Source organism: Arvicola amphibius, chromosome 7 (assembly GCF_903992535.2).
Source record: "Arvicola amphibius chromosome 7, mArvAmp1.2, whole genome shotgun sequence".
Classification (NCBI taxonomy): Eukaryota; Metazoa; Chordata; class Mammalia; order Rodentia; family Cricetidae; genus Arvicola; species Arvicola amphibius.
Window position 1 is genome coordinate 132,687,467 of NC_052053.1, and position 26,758 is coordinate 132,714,224.

Genomic DNA, 26,758 nt, shown 5'->3' on the forward strand with positions numbered 1-26,758 from the left:
AGGGTTACTACAGTCACCTACTATAATTAAGTCGTCAGCAACTTAAACACCAGCTTTAATTCTCATGGAAATTATGATGTCACAGAAGCCACAACAAAACAAACTGAATCCTGTCTCTTCCCACATTTGCCTCATCTTTCTGAAGCCAGGTCTGCATCATGTTCACCAAAGTAACAAAGCAATGAGATAAAGCGTTACACCTTGAGCCCACTCTGCTGTGGAAGAAACAATTCTGGAAAAAGAGTTAAATTCATATTTAGTTTGTTTCACTGAAGAGGACCCCGCTCTGGATAACATAATTCACTTTTTCCAGAAACAAGGTCCTTTCCTTCCTTTTTATGTATTAAATTAAGATCATTTCTTTTTACTAAAGAATTCTGCTCCTGTGTATACTCGCTCACCGCTATATATTCTAGATAAACAGATATTAATTTCATAATTAAAAGTAATCTTGTGTAAATACCCTGCAGGCCTCAATGAATCAAACACATACTGTGTGTCAGGCCTCCCACTGTCTTCAAGTGGAACGCACTGGCTGGATAATTAGATAGTACATATTTTTTAACCTTATTTGCATGCATATTATATCTTTTGCACACTGACAAGCAGCAGTAACAACAAAAGTCAGATTACCACAGGGAATTCCCACAAAGAAGTCTTCATTCCTTATAATTTGCAGCCTAAATTAAAATAATTTGATCTTTGACAAGGATGAAATGTCAAGCAGAAGGGGGTCCTCAACAAGCCACGGCCTGTGGCTTCTGAAAACCGCCTAATTTATGTCAGTCATTTCTTAATACATATTTAAGTATTACACGAAAAAGATGATAAATATGCAATCTGACACCTTTGGTATTTCCCTGCTGTTAATTTATAAAGGTCTGGCTTCCCCCAAACTGACTAAAATCATTTAAATAACAGAAGAATTGTGAAATAAAGCTGGAGCCGGGGCCTGGCTTCCATTTCCACTCGATATTGAACTCAGCAGGTAGTACACTAAGACAATTATGTGACTAGGCCTTAGGACCCTGCTGTGACAAGTTACTTTCAGAATTAGTGAAGGAAGATTCCTTTGTTCATCTGCAGAAAAGGGGAGCGTGCGCTGCAAGGTCTTTCTTCTGCCTAATTGAACTCGTGGAGTTAGGTGAGACAATGGAGACACAAGAGCATGGACTACCATGCGCGTTTCCCCCTTCGCAGTCATCACAACGTGTGGTTTGAAGGAGATGGGTTGGTCATTCTCTGACAGGAGGGGAAAGGACACAAGCAACCCGCAACTGTCAAGGAGTCCTGGAGAACAAGGGGTGACGGAGAGCACAGTTGTTCCTCCAAGTGCAGGGCGCTGTGTTGAAGTAAATTGGTGTCTATGAGTGGTTTAGTTTCTCTACTTCTCCATCCCAGGCCACCTTTCTATGTTACCACTTGGGCTTAAGAAAATAAATCTGAGGTCAAGGCAATGAATGTACACAAGGAAAGAGTTCTTGCAGGGTAATGGTCTCATGCGCATTGGAGATTTATGAGTTTTTGGGGAAAAAAAAAGGAGGTGCAGAGGGGGAAAAAAAAGTAGAAGTTTAAAAGCCAAGAGCCTCCAGCTAGCGAGTTCTGAATATTTTTGTTAAGCATGACAAGGTATTAGCATTGACTGTAGCGAGGACACATGTAGAGTGTCACGGTGAAGCCACTGTAGAGATTTTATTTCCAACACACAGTACCTAAAAGAAGAATTATATTTTTCCTGCCAATATGTGTTTAACCTTAGTTAATAAACCCCAGAGAGCTGAAAGAACAGCTTTTAAATATTATAAGATATAATCAAAGATTGGCTTTATTTTTTCTCTAGTGAGTCAGCTTTTATGCCGGTGTCAGTTAAAGTTATTAATAATTTTACTCAACGAAGCATGAAATATTGACAGGAAGTCTTACTGCCAGGACAGGGTGACTGAGATTTCCATAGGCAATGGCTTAATGATTTTAAACCTTGTTTTCCAGCTTAATGAACAAGTTCCATTGTTGACTTTGTATCCATGAAGCTCTTGCATTTGTTAAGTCTTGATATTACTGAATTCTTTTTGAAAAATCTCAGTATTGGGGGATAAAACCAAATTCTTGACCTTAACATTTACTATCTTCCTAGTCTCACTAACACTCCCAACAAGATTGAATGTCCTATAGACTGGGTATTCTCATTCTCTCCTTGACTTTGGTACATGGATAAAAGAGCAAACCTATGTGCCTGCTGGTTCTAATCTCAGGCACCGACTGAGGTTTTGGAACACCCTTTATCCCTCCTCCAAAACACAGCAATGCAAACTTTGCGTTTGACATTTTTCTTGACAATTTTGCAAGTTGTCATTTTATTTATAGTTTTGCCTTTTGTAATAAAGTTAGAAGATGATTGAGATTTTTAAAATTGAGACTACCATTTTTTAAATCAGTATCTCACCCTCTACATTTACATGAATATAGCACTGATTTGTTTCCATATATTTAATTACTCTGGCAATAATGTAATTATTTTTCTTCTAAATTGTTTAAATATTTAAGTATGCAATGAAGATTTTATAGTAAATCTTTGATTCATACTATGTGTATAAAGATTGAACCAGATGATGCAGGTGCATTGTTTAGTACCAGACATGAGATAAACTTTAATAATACATGTATTTTACAAGTTGTTATGAAGCACTTTCCAAGGATATTTATTCCATCCTAAACATTTACTCCGTTCGGAAGGAGCTCTCTGCAGGAAGAGCATAGTGCTGTAAACATTCACACAGCAAATGACTTGTTTCTGAAGGAGCTGCCAGTAAAACATATAACCATGGCTTGAGGATCTGTTGTTACTACTATGGTTTATTCCTCATTAGACATTTTTCAAACCATAGTTGGTGTGATTTTAGGCCACATAGGAAGCAATAGCAAGCAGAATCAAATTTCCGAACTGCTGATTTCTTATATTTAATTATGAAGTAACCTTGAGGGTAGAAAGTCATATTCTGCTAATATGATAGACTGGATTCATTAAAATGTGAGCAGAAAGGCACGCTTGGCATGGTTAGTCTCTCTCTCTCTCTCTCTCTCACACACACACACACAAACGCATACGCACACATGGTATACAATGGTATAAGGTAGAGAACACACAGTACTGACTCCAATTTATAAATGCTATAGTAGTGGTTCCTTGAATAAGCCAGAAATTCAGAACCAGAAGCCAGACTAGGCAAACATGGAAAAGCAGGATGCAAAGCTAAGTAAATTAGTTCTGGTTCAGATTTCTTGAGTATCCTGAACAGTCACTGTCCTGATAAAATGTAAAGCATCATGAAAGAATAACACTAATTTTAGCTGTATTTAGAACTTTAAAAATTAATGTTTTCTACAATTATTATCATTGACATTCTCATTGCTATTTAATGAAATCTTTTAGAAAATTTTGTGATTTGTGACAACACACAGAGTGTTGCCCTATGGATTGAAAACTTTCTTTCTGTGCTCAGGGAGAGGCACAAAGCAGCAGAGACACAGGAAGGCTAGGGCCTCCAGTTACACTACAGAAAGCCTTAGTCTGGTCTCTGCAACAGATTTCCTTTGAGCAGAGATTCATTTTTGAGAGCAAAAATATTTAGCATCCACAATATAAAGCAGTTTTATGAATTGTTGGGTTTGAAATTAAAGTGATAGTATAATCTAAAAATAAATTTATGTGTACATAAATAATGACGATATATCTAATGATTCGTTAGGGAATGAAGCGATGGCTCAGGGGGTAGAGTACTTGCTGCATGAGCATGAGTCCTGGAGTTTCTGTTCCTGCATGCATGGGATAAGCTGCATGCACCGTGTTTACTTTTATTCCAGGGCTGTGGTGGCGAAGACAGGCAGAGTTCTAAAGCTTGTTGGGCTGCAAGTGGGACTCTTTCTCAATAAAATAAGATAGACTCCTTCTCAATAAAATATGATGGACAGTGATAGAGGAAGACTCTCTATGATAACCTCTGATTTTTGTACACATATACATGAACACATATACATACATAACATACATACAAAACAGTAAAGCTATATATACTATTACACTACATATGATTAAAAATAGCATGCATTATTAATAATATATTCTATATTAGATATACTCCTGATTACATACATATAATACACACAGATAATATATAAATGTACACAGAAGCACATAACATATAGGACAGACCTCAATTCTAACCTTCTGTGATTGTTATGATTTAATACAATTGTGAAGTTTCCCTTTTCCTTAACTATTTAGTCTACTTCTAATACTTACTCTCATTCTCTAATCATGATGAGAAATAAACACAAAAAATATTATATTGAGAATATCATAATTAGTATTGTCACCAACAGAAAATTACAAAATTGGTTTTTGTAGAGCCTAGCCGGGACATTATGAAGGTGTAAATACAGAATTTACCTAAGAGTCTAAAACATAGTATTTGTCACTCATAAAGTAGAACTATTAGAAATTAAGTACAGAAAAAACACCTTTAATACCAGTGCTTGGAAGGAAGAGGCAGGCAGAGCTCTGTGTTTTCAGCCAGCCTGATCTACGAAGCTAGTTTCAGGACAGCAAGAGGCACACAGAGAGACCCTCTCTTGACAAACCAAAAAAAGAAGAATAAAAAGTTCAGTGCAGGTATGAATTGTGTCTTAGACAATTTCACTTCGGTTCACAATTGTTACCTGCAAATGTACCACTTATAAGATTGGTAATAGGAGATTTTGTATATTTGTTTTATAAATGAAAAGTGGCGAAGCCAGTATTTTTGTATTTACATCAGCAAATTATTAAGGATTTGTACCACAATTCTGTTTCTTTGTTTTGTCTTCACTATTCATACAAAACAAAACTTTTCTTTAATTTCTAAGAATCTCTCATTAGGATCATTTCCATTTAGAGTATGTCTTAAAATATTTGAATGCTGCAATATCTAGATATTTTTGGTAGACCTATTTGTTTCAGGTCTTTCTGAAGTATTTTTTTCTTATCTTTGCTCTCTTTCTTGGGGCTTTCACATCATTTATCTGTAATGGGAATAGCAACCTGAGAACGGAGGAAGCTAGCTAGTGATTGCAATGGAATGGGAAAGGATATATTTTAACATCTGTCTGTGAAACTCAGGAGACTATTAGTGCACTAAACCTTAAAGTTATAAGATAATCATTTCTGAAAATGTAAGTGGGATTTTTTTGCAATTTTTTTTCATTTTCTTTAACTATATTTTTATTCTTTCATCATTTTCTTCTTGCTATGCACAGTAAACTCTGATTTCCAAAGTTGCATTATATATCTTTTTTTATATGACATGATACATAATGAGTGAATCAGACAGTGATACGTTCCTTAGGAGTAACAAATGTCATATTTTAGAATCTGAAGTAAATCTATATATATTGCTAAAAGTATATTTCTTAATAGGGGTCATAGCACAACACCAAGAAAGCAAACACAAGACAGCTTTTACTGTTACAAAAAGTGAATACATTTTTTTCTTACTTCTATTTCTACAGATTCATGTAGCTTCTTGCAGGTGGCTGAGAAGGTTTCAGATGTGCCAAACTCAAAATACCAAAATTTGTTCTTCATTCTGCAAAAGGAAAGAAGCAGCTTAGAATCATCATATTCGAAGGGATTGGAAAATTAATCTAATGCTACCTTGCCTTTTATCTTTGTTAGGGTTTCTAGTGCTGTAACAGAGCACCTGGACTATAAACAGGTTAAGGAAGAAAGGATTTTTTATGCATACACTCCCCCTTCAGACTTCATCACTGAAGGAAGTCAGGACAGGAACTCAATGTGGGAGGCAGGAACTGACTTACTGGCTTGCTCTCTCTGTCTTGGTCAGCCTGCTTTCTTTTATCCCACAGGACGACTTTACTGGGGGGTGACACCACGTACGGTGGTTGGAGCCCTCCCACATTAATCACAGTTTAAGAAAATTTGCTACAGACTTGCTTCTAGGCATATCTTATTGAGATTCTCAATTGAGAGCTCATCTTCTCAGATAACTCTAGCTTGTGTCAACTTGACATAAAACTAAACAACATTTGAATCTTATCAAAAAGAGGCAACATTTGAGGACATGTGGTATCAAAAACACAATGGATGATCACATAATTTCAAAGTTTATTTGTTAGTGACAAATTGCCTAACAGTTTCTGTAGGGATTGCAGGAATGTGCTGATTTTACAGAGCCATGTATAGTCTTGACTTTTGCATATGCTAGTTGATTGATGGATTTAATACTTATATTATTTGTATCTTAAGCAACTTGACATTGAACTATCAACTCTATAACCACAGGGAGAAAAAAGTAGCAATGCTCTGAAATTTTCATGGCAGGAAAGAGATCAATCTGACCTGATTTGAACATTTATATAGGTGTTCTTTACAAATGGAAACAATTAAGAGCATGATAAAGAAAACCTACTCACTAACATAAAGCGAAAATTTACAAGAAGAATTATTGTTTTAACAGATCATATATTTTCTCATATGAGCAGTAGTTGGAAATCACAATACAGTCTGAAAACACTAAGCAAGAAAGATCATTTCCAGAAGCTAAAAGAAAGATATTAAAAACTCTGTATCAATTCTTAAAGTAATATTATATTTTCTCTTCTGTCATTCAATGATTATATATTTGACTCTTTGTGCCAAGTAATTAAATTCATGAGCACTTACTGTAACATTACAGAGTTTCACTAGATTTTTATATTATCTAAAAAAACATTAAAATTCTTTCTTATGAATTAATTCAATTTTTAATTATTCATATTTCTGATAAGGAATATGTCTTTAATGAGAAGAAAATATAGATAAAATGTTTATATTTTCACATATCAAAGCAATATTGAAATTTTGATATAGTATGTGAATATATTTATACATGAATTTCTCCTGTTTTTCTTATAAATATTGATATGCTACCTTTTTGTTAGATTGCAAAGCACTTTGACAGACAATATTCTGCAAAGGTGTGACTAATTTATTGAATAGTCCTTACTTTGAAATGTGACATGAAAGTTAATGTTCAGCTTATTATTATGGTCTATTGAAATAATATCTCCCACACAAAGTTACAGAATATGAAAATAATCTTACATTGTCTAGACATACTCAGAAATATCATAGGTTTTATTTGCTCACCAAATTTACATAAGCTTTTCTCTTGTACCAACCACATGCAAGCCAGTAAGTGGAAGAACAAAGTTGCAGTCCTATTTCATAAGATCTTGGTACCATAAACTCTTCCTTTTCCCCAGAGAACATTTTTATAATTTATGGACTGGTATCACATATGTGAAAAAATGTAAAGAAGAACGAGTAGTCTTTTGAAACCTGCGGACTTGTGTCTATGTTCCAGTTCACGGTAACCCTGCCTGAAGTTATGTAAAATTTGAAGTATTTCCCTGTTGACTCATTCTGATAAAATTACCACCTGACTTATGAAAAGAAAATATTGGCTTATATAATACACTGAAGGCATAAGTCACAAACAATCCCACACCAGTTTGGAATTCTGATTAGTAGAATAGTTATTTATTTAAAAGAGAAAAACTTACAGATCACCGTCCCAGACAACTGCCCTCTGCCAATCAGGAAAGGAGTTTAGTAGCCGGAAGCGGAGCAAGAGAGCAAGAGCAAGAGGAGGAAGAGGAGGTCTGCCGCTGTTTTTTTTTTTTTTTTTTTTTTTAAGAGAGAGAGACCACGCCCCAGTGGGCTGGTAGCTCAGCGGCTATTGGCTGGAAGAGCAGGAGCTCCGGCAGCAAGACACCCTCAAGACAACCCTTTAAGAACATAATATTTGTGCTAATTCCTTGATAATTTTACACATACATAGAATGTATTTTGATCATGAGATCTGTGTCATTACATTTTGGAATTAGTTTTCTACAATTGGCAGGGATAGCATACTTTTATCAGCTCTTTCTCTAGATGTTTCAGGATTCAACCATTATGTTTTTCATTCACTTAACAAGTATTCCATAGGACCATTAACCTCCACATGCTACTGGGTTACGTTCTAACCAAGCAAGTGCAATTGTCCATATTATATTACATCCAAACTACGAAGAATGTTGCAAAAGTACAGGTGGGCATATAAAATAATAATTATAATGTTATCTAATTAAATTGAAGTATTGTGTGAGAGTTCTTAAATGACTCAACTAATTTTGCTTCAATGAATCCAAAAGGCTTGAAAAGAGGTAACATATTAATGGATAATTCATAGAAAACATTGGAAACAAAGAGTTGGGTTCTGGCTTTCGGTGGCAGTTCAGTAGGTCATAGAAACATGCTGAAATTGGACTACCAGTTGGGTGGGGCCTATTTCAATACATATATGTCACAGTTAAAGGTTAAGATCGACAAGAAGCTGAGAGACGTTTATGATCAGTGCAGTGACATGGGCAGCTTTATTTTCCGGGCAGGTTAGTCTAGGAATGAAGCCATGGGCTGGAGGACATGTACTGCTGGAAGTACCATGGCTGAACAGTGCCAGTGGAGACTTAAGCCCAGTGTCCAGGAGAAAGGAAGAGAGACAAAATTCAAAAGACATGGAAGGAAAGGGATCCACAGCAAATGATACGTTTCTATTGTAGAAACTTGAGTTAGCTCTGAGTGGGTATATTTGAGCATGAAAAGTCCACGGCTCAAACGTTGCAAGTTTTATGATCTAAATATTATATGGCAGCTTGAAAGTTAAATAAACATACAAGGATTAGGGTCACATGCAAATGACAGTTCTCTTTTGTTTCCGTTCTGCCTATCAGGTTCACCCTACTTTCATGTGACTATTGTTCCAAGCCACAAACAACCCTCACTTATCACAAAAGCTTCATGAGAAACAGAAATCCTGGGAATTTACATTCAGCCTTTATTCTCCATATTAGTTAGCATTACTGCTCATGTGCAAAAACTACTTTAAATTCCCCATTATTACAGCCACTTTATGTTTCATTTCGATAAATATATGGAGGCAATAAAGAACACATAGAATCAGATCCACATGACAAATTAAAGGCTGTTAAATTTTATTTTTTAAACCAAACTGGTGCTCAGGTTGTAGAAATGCAAAAGAGGCACATTTCGGCATGTTTTTATGGCTCACAATAGAAAATGATTTGAATAATTCAGACTCGGATTGGTGAGAGAAATCACATCACTTTGGACTTGAGAATATGGGAACTGGACTTCAGTCATTGTGAAATATTCACATAGAATCAAATTTATTGTACTTTCAGACAAAGTTTATAATACTAAGAAAGATGGCATATGTCCTACCATGTCCACACGCAAAAGTTAGGAATGCAATTATAACTTAATTAATGTATGAAGTCTTCTTTCCTATGAATTTAATTGTAAATCTGAAATTAATATTTAAACTGCTGGTTACCAGATTTTCAGATAAAAACAAACTCCCATTTACAGGCATTTTCTCACTAGGAGTGATTTTATCTTTTACATATTGTCAGAGAAATATGGAATATGCAATATTTTGTTGAAACAAATTTATCTTTGTCATTATGAAATTTAGTTAATATTTAACTTCACAAGCTTTCAACTTTCAACTAGGTAATTTAACATCTAGCAATATATTTTCTTTGGAATTTTCCTAGGTTTCATCTCTTTTACATCCTTCCTTCCTTCCTTCCTTCCTTTCTTTCTTTCTTTCTTTCTTCTCTCCTCCTCTTTCCATCCCTCCCTCCCCTTTCTTTCTTTCTTTCTTTCTTTCTTTCTTTCTTTCTTTCTTTCTTTCTTTCTTTTTTCTTTCTTTCTCTCTTCTTTTGTTCAGTTGCTAAGTCACATAAATGCTCCAAACACACAAAACCAAATAAAATATGAAGTACCAGAGCACTTCTGCAGAAAAAGTACAGAAGTGCCTAACCATGTGTGGAGGCTGTTTCTAACCAGGCTGTATAGTAAAGGTGGGGGGTACAAGCATTTCGTTTATCTTATGCAGAAATATGACTCATAAATATACAGAAAGCCCAATTCTGTAAGATTACCCTAAAAGGTCATGTTTGGATCTTCCAGGTGTAATTGTTATGTGTTCGATGGGAATACAGAAAGTACAAGAACACCGTTTACAATATAAGAATCCAAAAGTGTTCCCAGAGGCACTTGTACACTTTGCAAGGCTGTTAAAACTATTCACCTGATGCAAATTGAAATCCTTCTTGATCTTTGAAGCTAAAATACACAGAAACATAATGTCCTTCGTAACTTAGTTTTCACATGGAATGAAATCAAAGGTGTCCGGAAAATTCATATCATTCCTATCAATTTGTCACTCCTTTCTTCCTCTTCCTAAAGTCTTCCAGCAATCATTTTAAATGCAGAAGAGACACTCATGTGGAGGGCAAGGGTTTTAACAGTTAAAAACCTTATTAGTATCCTAAGATCTCGTCTTCCAAAGCCACCCCACAGCCTGAAAAACCTGGACTTGGCTGACAATGCTGGTGAAGACACAGAGAACTCGATTGACTTACAGTAACATGGCAAAGGCTTAAAGTGGTGGGGAAATCAGGGAATCGAATTGCTTTTATTTGCTTTAGCTGTCAGGAAACATCACACTAAACATCAGCTACAGAATTACTCATATATTCTCAAGCAAATCAAGCAATTACTTAAAAAAATATACCATGAGTCAGATGGAAGCACCCATTAGAGCCTCCTTTAATGGTGAATGAAGTGTTTAAAAGGACCATTTGAAGAAGCGAGTGCAAGCCAGAACATTAGTTGTATGTCTGCAGGGCTCTAGATCTCGTTAGTGCAATAACCCTAGATAGGGCCAATAAAGAGACACACAAGAATTTGTGCTGGATTGGACACCAATGGCCCACATAGGTTCATATATTTGAACACTTGATCCCTATTTAATAGGACTGTTTGGAAGGATTAGAGGGTATGGCCTTTGTCATTGGGGACAGGCTCTGAGACTTCTAAAGCCCACACCATTCCCAGTTACCTCTCTTAGTCTTGTAGCTGTATCTCAAGATGTAAGTCCTTAGCTACTACTCCATCACCATGTCTAACTGTCTGCTCCCGCACTTCTTGACATAAAAGGTCACTGTGGACACCACAGTGATCTCTTCTATAAGTTTCCTTGTTCATGGTGCTTTGTTGCAGCAATTAAAAAGTATTTTATTCAACATTCACACATACATATATGTTTTGATCAAATCTACACCAAATTGACCCCTTTAATTCCTTTCTAACTCCTCTACCACTTCCTCTCCCAAATCCTGATGTGGGATTCCCCTCTGTATGCTGTGAATATGTTTTATTACCATTAACCAATAAAAAAGAAGTTGTGTTGGCCAGTGGCTTAGCAGAGTAAAGACAGGCAGGAAACTTGACCAGAGATATAGATAAAGCAGCAGAGTTGAGGAGACACCATGCAGCTACCAAAGGAGAAAGATGTCACTGAAACCTTACCGGTAGGCCACAGCCTTGTAGTGATAAACAGATTAATAAAAATGGGTTAATTTAAGATATAAGACTTAGTTAATAAGAAGCCTGAACTAATAGGCCAAATACTATTGTAATTAATATAGTTTCTGTGTTACTATTTGGGTCTGGGTGCCCAGGAAACGAATGCACAGGTTCTGTCTACAAAATACCCCTTTCTTCCATCCCCCAACCAAGTAAATTTAGTTCTACTCCTTTGGGCATGGATATAGGACCACCAAATGGAGCATGGGTTTGCTCACTTTTTGAAGTCTCCAGGGAAACCCAGTGTTGCATATAGGACTTCAGCAAAATACAGATGTGTGTTAATAACTAAACCCTTACTCACTCGAATGAAATAGGCCTTTGTTCTTTTTTAATTGGTTAAATAAATTTACTAATAAATAATTTTACAAATGTCATTATTTTTATGAAAATCATAATGAAATGGGACTTTTACTCCAAAATATAAAAATTATAGTGTTAATACTTAAGTATTTGATGATAATATATCACTGAAATTGCTACCCATATGAACATAGCAGTGGTACAGGTGATGTATCCTCTATCGTTCTAAATTGTGAAAAAAAATCTGTCTTACTTAGATACTCAGATTTAATTTTTTTCCTTACAGCAATTTATGGTCCTTTCAATGAGAGAATAATATTGGTAGTAGTCCTTAGAAAGAAACACCGTTAGGACTACAGCTGGGACATTTTATAGTCACACCTGAAGAAAGCAAACAAGTCTCATGTTTTCAGACAACAGGTAGAAATATGGTTTTAGGAAACTATTTATAAAAATACTTCCATGTCATTCATAAGATGTGCTTGTTAAGTCCCAGGGAGACAATGAAACAAGCTATAGAAACTTCAGGCAGATTCACATAGTACTCCATCTTGCTTATAAAAAAGATAGATGTTATAAAAATGTAATTTTCAACTTGAATTACTCTTACAAGACTCAACACACTATCTCATGTGAATGTATGAAAAATATGCCTCAGAAATAAGGGATTTTAGTGTTTTAGGAATTCTCTCTAAAATTGATGGTTATGTAACAGTGTGTGTATAAAATTTTCTGCTTACAATGCTAAAAACTTAATGCTCCTCTATGTAATCTTTTTGTTGGCTTCTTGTCACATATCAGATTTAGTGAGTAAAGCAAAATTAAAACCATTCAAAGCTGTGACATTACAGAATCACCAGGGAGGTGCATCACACAGTCAATGCTGAAAATATTGCAATTACTTGAAACTTATTACATAACATGTTTAATCAATGACCAGACATATCTAGAACATTTACATTTAAAACAATGATTTCCCATTATTAGCATGAATTTCTGAAACTAGTTAGGAAGAGTAAACATAATTTGATGAGAGGGACAGTTGTCTTTCTTTCTGAGCACAGCACCATCTCACGGAACCCAGTGAGGTGTAGAAGAGACTCTCAACATGTCATGGAAAGTACCAACATCTTACTTCAGAAATTCCATAGTTCTCTTTTCCCTTCTGAAAATATTTCTCCTCGAATACAATAGCAAGTTTAGCGCCACCTGGAAACGTTTCCCGAGCTGTAAAGAACATAGGAGACACAGGTCTCTTCTGAATGACACTTGGGCATCATTTATTTCCTTAGGTGATTTTCTTTCTGTCTCCTGAAACAAAAATGTGAATTTGACATTGGTCTAGAGTGGTTGGCGGAACCGCATAAAGGTATACTGTGGATTCTCTAGAAAAGTCTTTCTTCCCGGTACAACTGACACACACATGAAGGTTCTGCCTCTTCCTTCATGTTCTAGTGAGTCTTCAGAGGAGGATGTAATTGTAAGGAGACAGAATGGCTCCTATCTTTTCCCTACAAAGAGGAAAGCCAGGAAAATTCAGATGTATTGACCTAGGACTCCTGATATACTTAATCAGCCACCGTGAAGCCATGCATGTTGCTGGATTTCTATGTATGGGAGGTATAGAAAGAGGCCATTTACTTTTATGTGGATTCTTTCTTTTATCAAAAGAACACTTGCATAATGTGTACTATAGTTTGAAAGGTAATACATATATGTATGTGTGTCGCTTTCAACGAGACTTTTGCAAAACCCAGTGAAGTGGTGTTATTGGCATACGACGCCATTTTTCTAACTGTGAAATTCAGCAGTGACTGAACGAACAGAGCTAAAGTGAAGGACTAGTGCTCACCACATTTCGCTGCATTTACATCCTGAGTGGACATGCAATGAGCACCGAATCTACTTTCCTCACCTCATTTTCTGCATTCTCAAATTATTTTAGCATTATTTCCACTTGTGGACATAAAACACCCATTTTTGATGTATCCCCAATTTGCCTCTGGTGTTTTGATTGTAGCCAGTGAGCCCATTGTAGACTAGTAAGCATTAGTAAAGACTAACTGCTGTAGTACTGTAGTAAAGGATGATCCCTATTGTACCTGCTCACACCCTGCTAGCGATCTAGAAAGAGAACGACCTTGTAATATTTGCACTAATGAAGTATTAGGAGAAATCTGAAATTTTCATAGAGACATTTAAGTTATCTGTTATAAATCAAAACAGGAACTTATACACTCTACCTAAAATTGATTAGGAAATGCAATTAAAACATAATTGTATATTTTATGTATGTGAGTGCTTGGTCTTGAAGCGCACCAGAGGAGGACATCAGATCTCATTAGAGACAGCTGTGAGCCACACCATGTGGTTACAGTTAATTGAACTTAGGACCTCTGGAAGAAGAGTCGGTGCTCTCAACCTCTCTAGCCATCTCTCCAGCCCCTAGTTATCTTGGGCATTTCTAGGTCAGACAAAAACCTGGCACAAGCAAATCTCCCAGAATCTTCAAGGATGAGCCCAGATAAGACTCCTAACACTACTAAATACATAGCCTGAACGGGACATCTCCTGTGACCAGGCAAACTTGATGTGGAGGGAGTAAGAAACTGACCCAGATACACAACATTTGACCTACAGTCTGTTCTGACTATGGGAAGTGCTGGAGTAAGAATAACATAGAAATTGAGGGAGTTGCCAGCCAATGAGCAGTCTAGCCTAAAACAAATGCCGGAAACGTAAGCCCCGCTGCCTGGAGCAGCAGGACACACAGGCTGGATGGTCCAGAGACCTAGGATCGAACCAAACAGGACTGGAAGGGAAAGGTCAGTGTAGTGATTGCTAATGGTATTCTGTTATCCTCACAGATGATGCCTAGCGTAATCGTCATCCAAGAGGCTTCACCTAGTCGCTGATGGAAACAGAGGCAGCTCCATGGACAAACATTAGGTGGAGCTCAGAGAATCCACTAGGGGGGTTAGATTGTAGCAGCCAGAGGGGTCAAAGACACCACAGGAAAATCACAGAATCAACTAACCCGGGCTCATAGGTGCTCTGAGAGACTTAACTGACAGCCAGGGAGCCCGCAGGGGGGACTGACCAAGGTCCTTTACATACACATGACAGTTGTGTAGATTGGCCTTCTTGTGGTACTCCTCACAGTGGCAATAAGGACTATTTCCAACTCTTCTACTGCCTTTCCAGACCCTGTTTTTCATACTGGGTCATGTTGCTCTATACATGGGGAGGTGCTTCTTCATTCTGCAACTTGATATGCCATTTTCTGTGGATACTCATTGGAAACCTGCTGTTTCATAAACAGAATCAGAGGAGGAGTGGATTGGAGGGCTGAGAACAGAGGGGCATAGGGTTTGACTAGGAGGAGAGGAGGTAGGGGAAACTGAAGCCCTGTTGTAAAATAAATTACTTAAATAAAAATATAAAATTATTTGTGTCACAAGTAGGAAACACGGATAGATTATCGAAAGGATCATAATAGTCCTAAATGGAAAGTATCTATCATAAAATTTTTGTTTAACATATTTAAAACCAAAGGAGAGGGCATTATGAATGCAGCAATTAGTATGTCTGGTTTTAATCTGGACATCAAGAGACATGAATGTGCTCATGTTTTGATGAGATAAGAATTCACTTGTGTGATATTTGGACTTCCTACTGCAAATGTGAAGACATCAAAACTGCATTAGTGTACATAGTAGGATAGGTCTTTATCTGAAACAGTACACACATTTTATGAAGAAAGAGGTGTAATATGATTGATAAAAACTCAGAGAACACAACCAGTTTTTATTAACTGTGCTCCAAAGGCATCTTAACTTACTTTTAGTGAATTGTGATAAATTCTAGTGAGAAGCTATGAATTTGGACATGATAAAAGGAAAGACTTCCCTGTGGACCAAGCCTGAAGAGGCTTTCCAAAGGTTCTATGTAACAGACTTCCTCCATTCTTCCTATCTCTTTGCTCTGATTTTGTAGTCACCAAGCAATATGAACGTTAGTTTGGCTTTGTATGGATTTTGAAGGTAGTTGCTTGAATTTTGGAATTGTGCATTTGGGCTATTACCATCTCCCCTCTATTTTAAGTGGTATTTAAACTTCAGTCAGTAAAACTGAGAAAATGAATGAAAGGGACTCTGATCCCTTTTAGGCTCCAGGACTCAATTGCATATATGTATTTAGTAAGAAGCAGACGCAGGATCGCATCACGGAGACACGGTCTCAGCAGAACCTCCAGGGAGCACAACAGCCGTCTTCGGCAGCAGGCCATAGATGGCTGATTGTGATGGAAAATGCTGAGCTAGAGAAGGAAATCACAGCTTGCTTCACCCTCTGTTTTCTGTTATTCAACAATTCACTGTCAATTACCATGCATAAAAGATGTTCAGTTTTACAAAAATACAGTTCAACAGATATTTACTAGGCACTACTAAGTTTCAGAGAAATGAGTTAAGCGTACATGTTTCAATTAACCAGTAAGATTTCCTACCTCAGTCATAAACAACTTCACTACTAGAATTCAAATTGATGTGAGACTTTATTTGCAACAAGTATATGAAGGCGCTCACTATTATTAAACAAAATAACTTTGCTTAATAGCAAATGCTTAGCCTGTTCAAATTTGAAACTCACTTGAATCAAGTTGGCTGGGTGGTGACAACATAGCAAATTAACCATGACAAAATAAAGGTACGTGTATGCATTTATATACACACAGTACATACTGGAACACGTTCACATACATGCAACTATATGCATTTATATTCAAAATAAAGGTGCGTGTATGCATTTATATACACACAGTACATACAGGAACACGTTCACATACATGCAACTATATGCATTTATATTCAAAATAAAGGTGCGTGTATGCATTTATATACACACAGTACATACAGGAACACGTTCACATACATGCAACTATATGCATTTATATTCAAAATAAAGGTGCGTGTATGCATTTATATACACACAGTACATACAGGAACACGTTCACATACATGCAACTATATGCATTTATATTCAAAATAAAGGTGCGTGTATGCATTTATATACACACAGTACATACAGGAACACATTCACATAATGCAACTATATGCATTTATATTCAAAAAAGATACACGCACACATCATTCATCGATCCATCCATCCAGACAGACAGACAAACACACTTGCTTTCGTCACTGGAAAACCAATATATTTCTATTACTCTGAATTATTTTAATTCTATAATCTATTTTACTGCATTTTGTTATATTTTCATGTCTCTTCTAACCAAATTTTAGATGTTAAATTTCATAAAACAAAGTCAGGCAACAAAATCACACCTCTCTGCCCCCTTCACGCGTTATTTCCCTTCCCTGTATTCTGTGAGGACTACTGCAGCTTCTCAACTTAAAAAAAAATACATCTAATAAAACTCGTTTCTATTCTCTAACAATTAGCGAAGTGTTTCACCTTTTGTTTTACACATTGGCAGTCTTTTCCAGGCTCCCTGGCAAGAAGAAGCACAGTTCTGCAGTTTGAAAATGCTGTGATTTTTAAAATTTTTCTGACACTAGAACTAAAAGAGAGGACAATTCTCCTATGGTGCCACGAAGAGTAGTTATATAAACATTAATTATCTCACAAAGTGATAAGGTATAGGGATCATATCACTTGAGGTATACTGAAAATATTGATATTTTAAATCAAATTGAAGAATTAAGCAAACCAACATATGAATCAGTGCAGCCATTATGGCTTCGATTGCATTTTTGTCACTGATTTAGATCATAAGGGACCCAGATAACTCCCTGAATATCATGTTCTGTTTCTGTTTCCATCATGAAGCTATAATTTATCAGAAGTATTCAGGCTTCCTTGTACATAAACTAATTGACAGATGTCTTCATTCTCATTTTGGGATTAATCACGTGTCAACCACACATTCAAACATACGTGACATGATTCTAAGACAAACATGAAGGAAACCTTTCTTTGTTTTTCCTGTTTCAAGTTTTCTATTGTTTTGTTTTAACATTCCTAGCCAGTATAATTTTTCGCCTGTTAAAATTATGCCCATAAGCGAATAGCAAATGGGGGTCAATTCTGGTGGAAATCATTTAGTTAAAGAAAAAGCTGTTTTCATTATGCATGACAGCAAATCACCAAACTGTAATTTCTTTTCCTATATTAAGACACAACAGCATGTTGCATGGCTTTCCACAAGTAAAACGTCATCTGTTTTTCTATAGGGTCAGAACGAGTTGGAAACCTTGGGTCCAAAGATGTCCTGAGACCTGTATCTAGATGAAGATTTGAAGTCATCACAATCTGAAATTTATTATCTATTTATTTCTAGTTATCCCTTTTGACTAATGATTCACCCAAAGATTCTTCCTAACTGGTCAGGGTGTGTAGGGATACACTGGCATTTTGAGCCCATCAGTAAGAAAATAAAATTCCAGAGGCTCTTTTGTCATGAACCATGTTTAATAGTTACAAAATAAAACATTCATAATATTCTCATTTATAGAATATTTTAATGTCTAAAAATCTTGCTGAAATCCCTATAGAAATCCCCAGAGCTATACATGTGAGCAGGGTCTTTTTTCTACATAGCCATATTATTATGAGTTTATTTCTAGACACTTGAAGCACATGACAATTAATGCAATATCCTTAGGAAAATGAAAGAGAATACCAAGTAAAGAAAACTTAATCAGTGTTCATTCATCTGTTCATTCAGCGAGTTTTGGATAAACTCTCTTTCTGATCCAGGCCCTGGTATAGTGCTAACAATTTGTGAATGATCAAAATAAATAATTTTTCCATCATATTGCTTTTAGCCGATACTCATTTAAACACAATGATTAATCACATATTAACACTCAAAATGAATGAACTATTCCTCGTGCTTATAGCAGGTTGAATATGCAGTAGACTACCCTCCCAAAGTTCATGAAACATGACAGGCAATTCAACCAACTCCCAGAATGCTTATTATAATAAGTGCCAATCATATTTGCAATTATTGCATTGTTACTGAATATATGAGAGGAATATTTCAAGAACTCAGATTGGTCCTTGCTTGGATGCTTGGCTCTGTGCAGTGGGACGGTCCTACTTCTTCTTCCAGAGGCAGAAGTCTCTCTATCCCCTGGAATCTAGTATAGTCTCATGGTTTAACTCCATCAATGATATGATGCAGAAATGATGTCCCAGGGGCTCCAGGATTGCTAATGTCAGGTTCTCCCTCTTGGAACATTGTAGATACTTACATGATGAAAACTCACAAGAGAAACTAGTTTGGTGATGAATCCCAGACTGCTGCTTTCAGTTCATCTCCCAGTTCATACTCAGCTAACCACAGACACGGGTACCAATTTATTCCTGCTTTGAGCAACTGTTTTGCATGGGTGATGTGGCGTGTAATTATAAATAAAAGATATGAAAATGTGTTATATGGCAGATACTGTGTGGAAAGCCTATATTAATAGCAACATGACTTCTGTAAGTTCAACCTATAAAGTCACTACCCTAGAGTTTAGAGCATTGCAAAATTACTATGGCACTATGTAAATGCAGAAGAAATTAGCAGAGATCATGAAGAAATTATAGTTCCTGGGAAGGAAATGCATTCCTTTCACAGATGACTGTAAGTACTAAGGCCCTGTGGCAGAAAGGAGGAGATTTCTAAAGCCAGCTAGGCAAAAACCTGTGAGCTTGGAATAGTGTTATTGCAATGGGAGATAAGAACAAGCTGACAGGCCAGGGACAGACATGAGATCGGTTTCACAGCTTCTTGTGGAAGAAAGGGTTCAGAGCAGTGCTTATGTGAAAAAACACACAGCAGTTTTGCTTCATCGTAAATGTCATTTATCTTCTAAAGGTAAATTTTGCTTTTCCTTTGTGTTGTTGCTGCATACACTTTCTGCAAAATGGTAGTAAAGTATCCCCTAAAAGCCAGCAGTGACAATGCTGCTTAAAGTCATCATTAGACATTTGCAGAGAAAAGCTCAGTTAAGACTAAGTCACCTATGCCGGGCGATGGTGGCGCACGCCTTTAATGCCTTTAATCCCAGCACTCGGGAGGCAGAGGCAGGCGGATCTCTGTGAGTTCGAGACCAGCCTGGTCTACAAGAGCTAGTTCCAGGACAGGCTCTAAAGCCACAGAGAAACCCTGTCTCGAAAAACCAAAAAAAAAAAAAAAAAAAAAAAAAAAAAAAGACTAAGTCACCTAATGCAACCAGAAGATGAACACGAGTTAGAGAGGCCAGCTCTGGGTACAGCTGTCTCTCAATGGAGCAATTAGTTAGACCTTCGCACTAACTATGGCAGGTAGTCAAAAAGAGTACTGGATTCATGCAAAGAAAAGAGACTATGGTCAGGATAGTTGCTGTTCTATGTGTTAACAACTCTACCAACTTGACATAGCAGAAAATCCATGGGTTGATGAAATGTCTCAGATTCTATCATTGTTCCACAGAAAAGACAAGAAGCTAATGGAGACTGTCTTTGCATTATTTCTAGTGGTAAAAGAGTCTTGCTTATGTCTAAGATCTAAGAATTTGGGCAAAGCAACTAACAATCCTATTTTCCTCCCTTTGCTTTATAGGCTCACAATAAAATAAACGACCTCTAGTCTTTTCAACTGACCCACATAAGGATGCATTTGGAGGGGAGGTTGTTATTTTAAGTAATAAGCTCTTCAAACAGGCAAGTGCATAAGAGCTAAAGACAGAGAAAGGAGAAAAATTCTGGATTCTTTTTGTTACATTCAATTGTCACAATAGAGTAATTTTCTCTCATCCTCCATAAATCTATCATTTTGCTAATACTTATGTAAAATCATTTTCATTGTAGCACATAATATATATTAATAAGCTACTAGACTTTTCCTAATATTCTACTTTCCTTTCCACTTTAGATTTAACAATCATATAATAATCACTGTTCTGCTTGGGAATGAATCACATGTAATCGTGAGGAAGTAGCTGTGAGTGAGATGCCGCCCATGAGGGATTTAATCATAGGAAATGGCTGACTTTTTACTTCCAACAACCATCTGCACTCCTGGTAAATCAGGTGCTAATGAAGGCCAGACCCATACTGCACAGGAGCATAAATCATAGGAACCAAAAGTCATGGAGCAACAGACCTCAGAGAAACAGAATTTTCTGAGGGAATGTACCAGGATTATCATATAGAAGGTCACCATCTGTAAGTGTGTCACATAAATGAATAAATTTGGTAGTTATAATGGCACATTATGACAGTGGCTGTAAACATCAAATCTTTACATTACTTCGAAGCTCTTCACTTTTAAATATTATGATCATTTATGGTTTCACGTCAACTTTTAGACAGGCAACATCTTGAGGGTAAGGACTCTTCAAGTCAGTATACTTTTATCTCTTCCACAGTGCACTACATTTAATTCACTCATTATTTGCAGCATAGTGATGAGAATGAAAAACATCTTATTAGGGAACCCTACTCTCGAGCTGGGAAGAACTGCAGAATTCATCTTTCTCCTTCAGTAGATAGGGAAAAGCAGCATCTAGCCTGGGAAGAATAAGCACCAGACAGGGAATGATGTGGGAGGGTCTTCTGTTTTAATAAAGACTCAAGTACTGTCTCCTGAGACTCAATCAATAGGATGTAGCTTTTCAGAGGCTTGTCCCTTAGTAATCAAAACCCTTAGCTTTATGCATTTCTCAGCATAGTTGGGATGATATGCATAGTAGGCGTTAGAATAGAAGTACGGAGAAATCCTGAGGCCACAAACATACAATGGTAAGTCAAACCACATGTCTCTAAAGCGAGCTTAACAATATATGTAGCAATCTCTAAATTCTAGTGCAAAAAAACTATATTTGTCATTATTTGTGGTTACATTGTTAGTTGTTTTCAAATAACACAGAAGTAAGGACCTAAAATTATAAGCAAAATAGTGCCGGTGGTCTCATTCAAAAGAACATTTAGGCCAGGCCATGGTGGCCCATTCCTTTAATCCCAGCACTCGGGATGCAGAGGCAGGTGAGTCCCTGTGAGTTCGAGGCCAGCCTGGTCTACAAGAGCCAGTTCCAGCAAGGACTGTTACACAGGAAAACCTTGTCTCGAAAAACCAAAAAAGAAAAAGGAGGAGGAGGAGGAGGAGGAGGAGGAGGAGGAGGAGAAGAAGAAGAAGAAGAAGAAGAAGAAGAAGAAGAAGAAGAAGAAGAAGAAGAAGAAGAAGAAGAAGAAGAAGAAGACTTAAACCAGAGTTGAGTCCACATTCCCCACCCTAGCTTTCCTTCACCTTATTTTCTCCACCCATTTCCATGTACACAGAAATCACAGAAAAATTCCAGTAAGCCTTTTCTCTCACTTTTATAAAAAAAAAATACTTTAAAAGGAAACATAGTTCCTGAGGTTGGTTAGTCTATAAATAGCGCTAAAAGTTCCATAAGGTGAGTGCTTAGGGCAGTGCCTGCCCTTGGGTCATGGATACACAGTGAATTTGATGAGAGGTGCTATTCTTCCTTCCTGATATCCACACATGAAGTACAAGTACAGGATTACATTTCAGTCCCTGGAGTCTGAGAGGCTTGACTTCTATTCTGTAACTAGGACTCTGTAAATTCAGGTCGATGTTCTAATGTTCTGGTGTATCGGAACAAGGCAGAGTTTGACATCGCTCTTATGTAGCATGCATTTAAGATACAGACTTTATTTTTCATTCAGATGTATCCCTTACACAGTTAGGTGTGGTTACACAGGATTGTAATCCCATTATTAGGTATGATGAAGGCTACATAGCAAGACTGGGTCTTTAAAACTACCAAATATACCAGTATTTTTGTGCACACTTGTAATCCCAGCACTTGGGAGATGGAGGGAAGAGGGTAGAAATTCAAGTTCCTTTCAGATACATAGAAAATTTGAGACCACTCTCCCAACAAAATAAAACAGCAAAGCAAAACAAAGCAAACATTCCAAAACCAAATAAAACAAACAAATAAAACTGGGGAGAAGACCCTAACTCAAAACAATTACTTGATTCCAGGGTTTATCATGTTAGGATGACAAACACAATTTTCAATTTTATATATGTACCATCCATGTTAAAACGAAGGCTGGAAGACAGTCAGATGTTAGTATGTAACATGTCCACATGGCAGTGTATGCAGACTGTATGCCAAGAATGCTCCTCAGTCCTTACAAGAAGTTTCCTAACTTGTGATGAGTGAGTTTTAACTGTTCAGAGCTTCTGAGTCCATCTCTTCTTCAGGCAAATACACCTCTTTTCCAAATACCGGCATTTGTCCTTTAAAGATTCCATTCACTGAAATGACTGACCATTTGTATATGTGTTTTACAACATGCTATTTTCAAAATTACTGCCTTTCTTCTCCTTCATTTATTTTAATGCATGACAAAGAATTGAAAAGTCTTTATTTCATAATTTAGACTACTTTCCTTAGAGCCAAATCCATTCTTCTCTCATTTCAGTAGACAACAGCACTTGAGAGGTATTTTATGGTACCTTATATTGGTATGTGATTGAACATTTTTATAAAAGAAATGATTATAAGTTGAATTCTAGTAAAAATTAACAGTCTTGATGTTTTCTTCAGAGATTTTTTTCTGTGAAGGAATAAGCTTTCATTTGCATAACGTATTGTGTTAAAGACTGTAGAAAATTCCTTGAAGACCAACTGTGAAGGAAGTTGCAATTTGTCAGATAGCTTTAAATACAAGCATATCGTAACTTATGGCAACATGTAGCAGATGAGACAGAAAATCTGCCAAAGGCTGCCACAGCAAGACTCAGTATCACTGGGCCGTGGTTTTGCTTGTCTGGTGATATTTTTGCTTTAATGGTAGTCATACATAATGCAACTAACTATGAATAATGGTGACTTCTCAGAGGAATTAATAGCTTCTAAATGTAAATTAGATTCATATTTATTAATCTACTACACTTACCAACATTGTTTTAGGGGTGCATGTACTTTCTTAGAAAGCATAAATACTATAAATGGGTGTATTTTTCCAAAATCTTTCCCTTTAGAAACATGTATTCAACAAAGCTCATTTAATATGTCCAATTATTTGTCCACATCCATTTTTCTTTTTTCTTTCTTTCTTCCCTCTTTCCTTCCTTCCCTCCTTCTTTCTTTTCTTTTTTTTTAAATTTTAATCAATGCCAGTATCATTGCTTGCCTTTATTATTCCATCAGTGCAATTTGGAAAATCTTCCTTCTCCAGTGGAATTTTATTTCTTGGTTCTTTTCTGACAGGGACAGACCTTCAGCTCACTCTTATTACAAAAGATAATATCAACTATGATGTACTCATTTCTAAATTGGAATACTTATCTTTTAAAGTGAGGTCCTTCAGAAGTGTTTTTCTCCTTTGTATTGAGTGGCAAGGTTAAGGTTAGTGGCTGTACTGCTTAGTTGAACCCTTTGTCAACATCATACACAAAGATGATCAACTCCCCTAAAGAGCATAATGGATAGTGGTCCTTGGAAGGTCTGAGTCACTGTTCTTCCAAGGTGGCTTATTGCCTTAGCGTAAAACTTCTGGTGTTCAAAAGGAGCTTTAGACCATTTCCCCAAAGACACATTTACAGAAGAATGTAGTTTGCTTCTTTAAATCAGTTAAGCAAACTATAGAATTAAATAAAAATGAATTAAAATTTCAATCATAAGTAAACACATTTTGAAATTTATTTTCAAATGTATTTAGTAGGGCTACTTCTTTGCCCCAAATCAGGTTTCAGTTTAAAAACGAAAGTGAAAATTTTTTTAAATCTCCTCCTGTGGAGGCTTCATCACCCCTTTGCTAGTGGGAGAAGTAAGTTCACTGACAGGATGAGAAGAGAGGCAATAGTCCCTCTCCTTGCGTCCCCGGTGTTTCACCATTTTATTATCTATGCCCTCTTATTCATCATCTCAGAGGACTTGTAGCATAGTGTGAGCGGTCAGGTCATCAGTATAGGGAGCACAGAGTGAGCGGTCAGGTCATCAGCATAGGGAGCACAGAGTGAGCAGTCAGGGCATCAGCATAAAAAGCATAGTGTGAGCAGTCAGGTCATCAATATAGGGAGCATAGTGTGAGCAGTCAGGTCATCAATATAGGGAGCATAGTGTGAGCAGTCAGGTCATCAATATAGGGAGCACAGAGTGAGCAGTCAGATCATCAGTATAGGGAGCACAGAGTGAGAAGTCAGGTCATCAGTATAGGGAGCACAGAGTGAGCGGTCAGGGCATCAGTATAGGGAGCACAGAGTGAGCGGTCAGGGCATCAGCATAGGGAGCATAGTGTGAGCAGTCAGGTCATCAGTATAGGGAGCATAGTGTGAGCAGTCAGGTCATCAGTATAGGGAGCATAGTGTGAGCGGTCAGGGCATCAGCATAGACAGCATAGTGTGAGCGGTCAGATCATCAGTATAGGTGGTCTTGATTTACATGATGGTGGAAGGCTGTTGTGTTTGTTTTTGTTTTTTAATATTTCCCTTTTGGTTTTTGCTTTCCTGTTTCAGAATTTTTTGCCTAAACTACAGTCTACTTTTTACCCTAATAGGGGAGATCTCAACTATATTTACCTAATGTGGTCAAATGGAGTGTCACTGAACCAGGTTTATTTTGATATTTTCTACTTTTTTTTGGAAAATCTTAATCTGAAACCTGTTTGGCCCACTCTATTGACCTTTCAGAAGGACCCCAGACTATCCTTAATTAGTGTATAGCCCCACCCCTCTCTTGCATGATTCATCCTGTTAAACCCAGAACCACAAGCTTCTCAATCTAAAGTGCTCTACTGGCAATAGCATCTCATTCTTGACTGTGCTCATATATAATGACATACAAGCACATGTTGACAATTCCAGGCAAACACTTTAGAAGTTTTCCTTTGATTTATATTTAGGACAGGTTAGCAAGAAATTATTCTATTGAAAATTTGGAGTTGATGCAGTTCTTCTCGCAGAGATTAATTAAAAAAAAAAAAGAAACAACCTTTTCAGTCTCCAAGGAATGATGGAAGGTACTCTTTTGTAGTGTTGGAGCAGTAAACTACTCGGTCAGTTATTTAATTGGTTTTATATTAACACTAGTCTTTGAACTTTACTTCATCTGAAACTACCATTAAAATACTATGTCTCAAATAAAAATTAACTCTTGTCATCTCCACGTGTCCTTCAAGCCCCCACTTTCTTCCACACCAACATCCTGACTAAAATCCTTTGGTGAACTATTGTGAATTGGGGATACAATCTAATTGAATCTGCAAATCCTCCACGATCTAGATCCTGCCTTTTTAAACAGTTTTGTGGTAATAAGAGGAGATCACACAGATATTCCTTTATTTGTCTTCCATGAATTAATTCTCTTCAATAAATATCCACACGATAAAGAGCAATATTTCTTTATAATTCTTTCTTACAAGGGTCACTGGGTGGTTTGACAGCATGCTTGTGTTTTTCACTGAGATGCAACTGGTAAGCCCACTTCGTTATCACAATCAATTATCTCAAAATGGCCAATGAAGAAGAGGTATATTGTCCATTTATCATGTCTTTTTCCTTCTTTCTAGAAGTTTCTCTTTCCCTTTCTTCTCTTAGAATGTCCCAAGCCATACTTAGCCCTAGGACACTTCTAGAATGAAAGGAGTTCTTGTGACAGGACACCTTTAATATTATCTTTTCATGAATTGTCAGTTGCTTTCAATATTCCTCCTCCTTCCTCCCCAACAGAGATACTTTTTGAGTCTTGAGTCTATGGTGATTGTTACATACTAGGTCAGAATACAGAAAGGAGGTCTTTGATAATGCAGATGAAGCCTCAGGAAAATTCAAGACTCTAGGCTGTGCAGCACTGGGCAGGTAAGATCTACCTAGACTTGAGTGAAGTAAGAAGTGTATGTATT

At 36.8% G+C, this 26,758-nt stretch overlaps 1 protein-coding gene across 6 annotated transcripts in view; it reads right to left on the reverse strand.

Moving 5' to 3' along the window:
* The window catches only part of Dgkb (diacylglycerol kinase beta), a 514,351-nt gene that overhangs the window by 151,608 nt on the left and 335,985 nt on the right, over positions 1-26,758 (reverse strand). For all 6 annotated transcript variants that reach the window (XM_038336848.1, XM_038336843.1, XM_038336846.1 and 3 more), the window contains one exon: positions 5,531-5,621. In XM_038336848.1, coding sequence (XP_038192776.1) covers positions 5,531-5,621 — 91 coding nt within the window. The remainder of the gene's footprint in view (positions 1-5,530; positions 5,622-26,758) is intronic.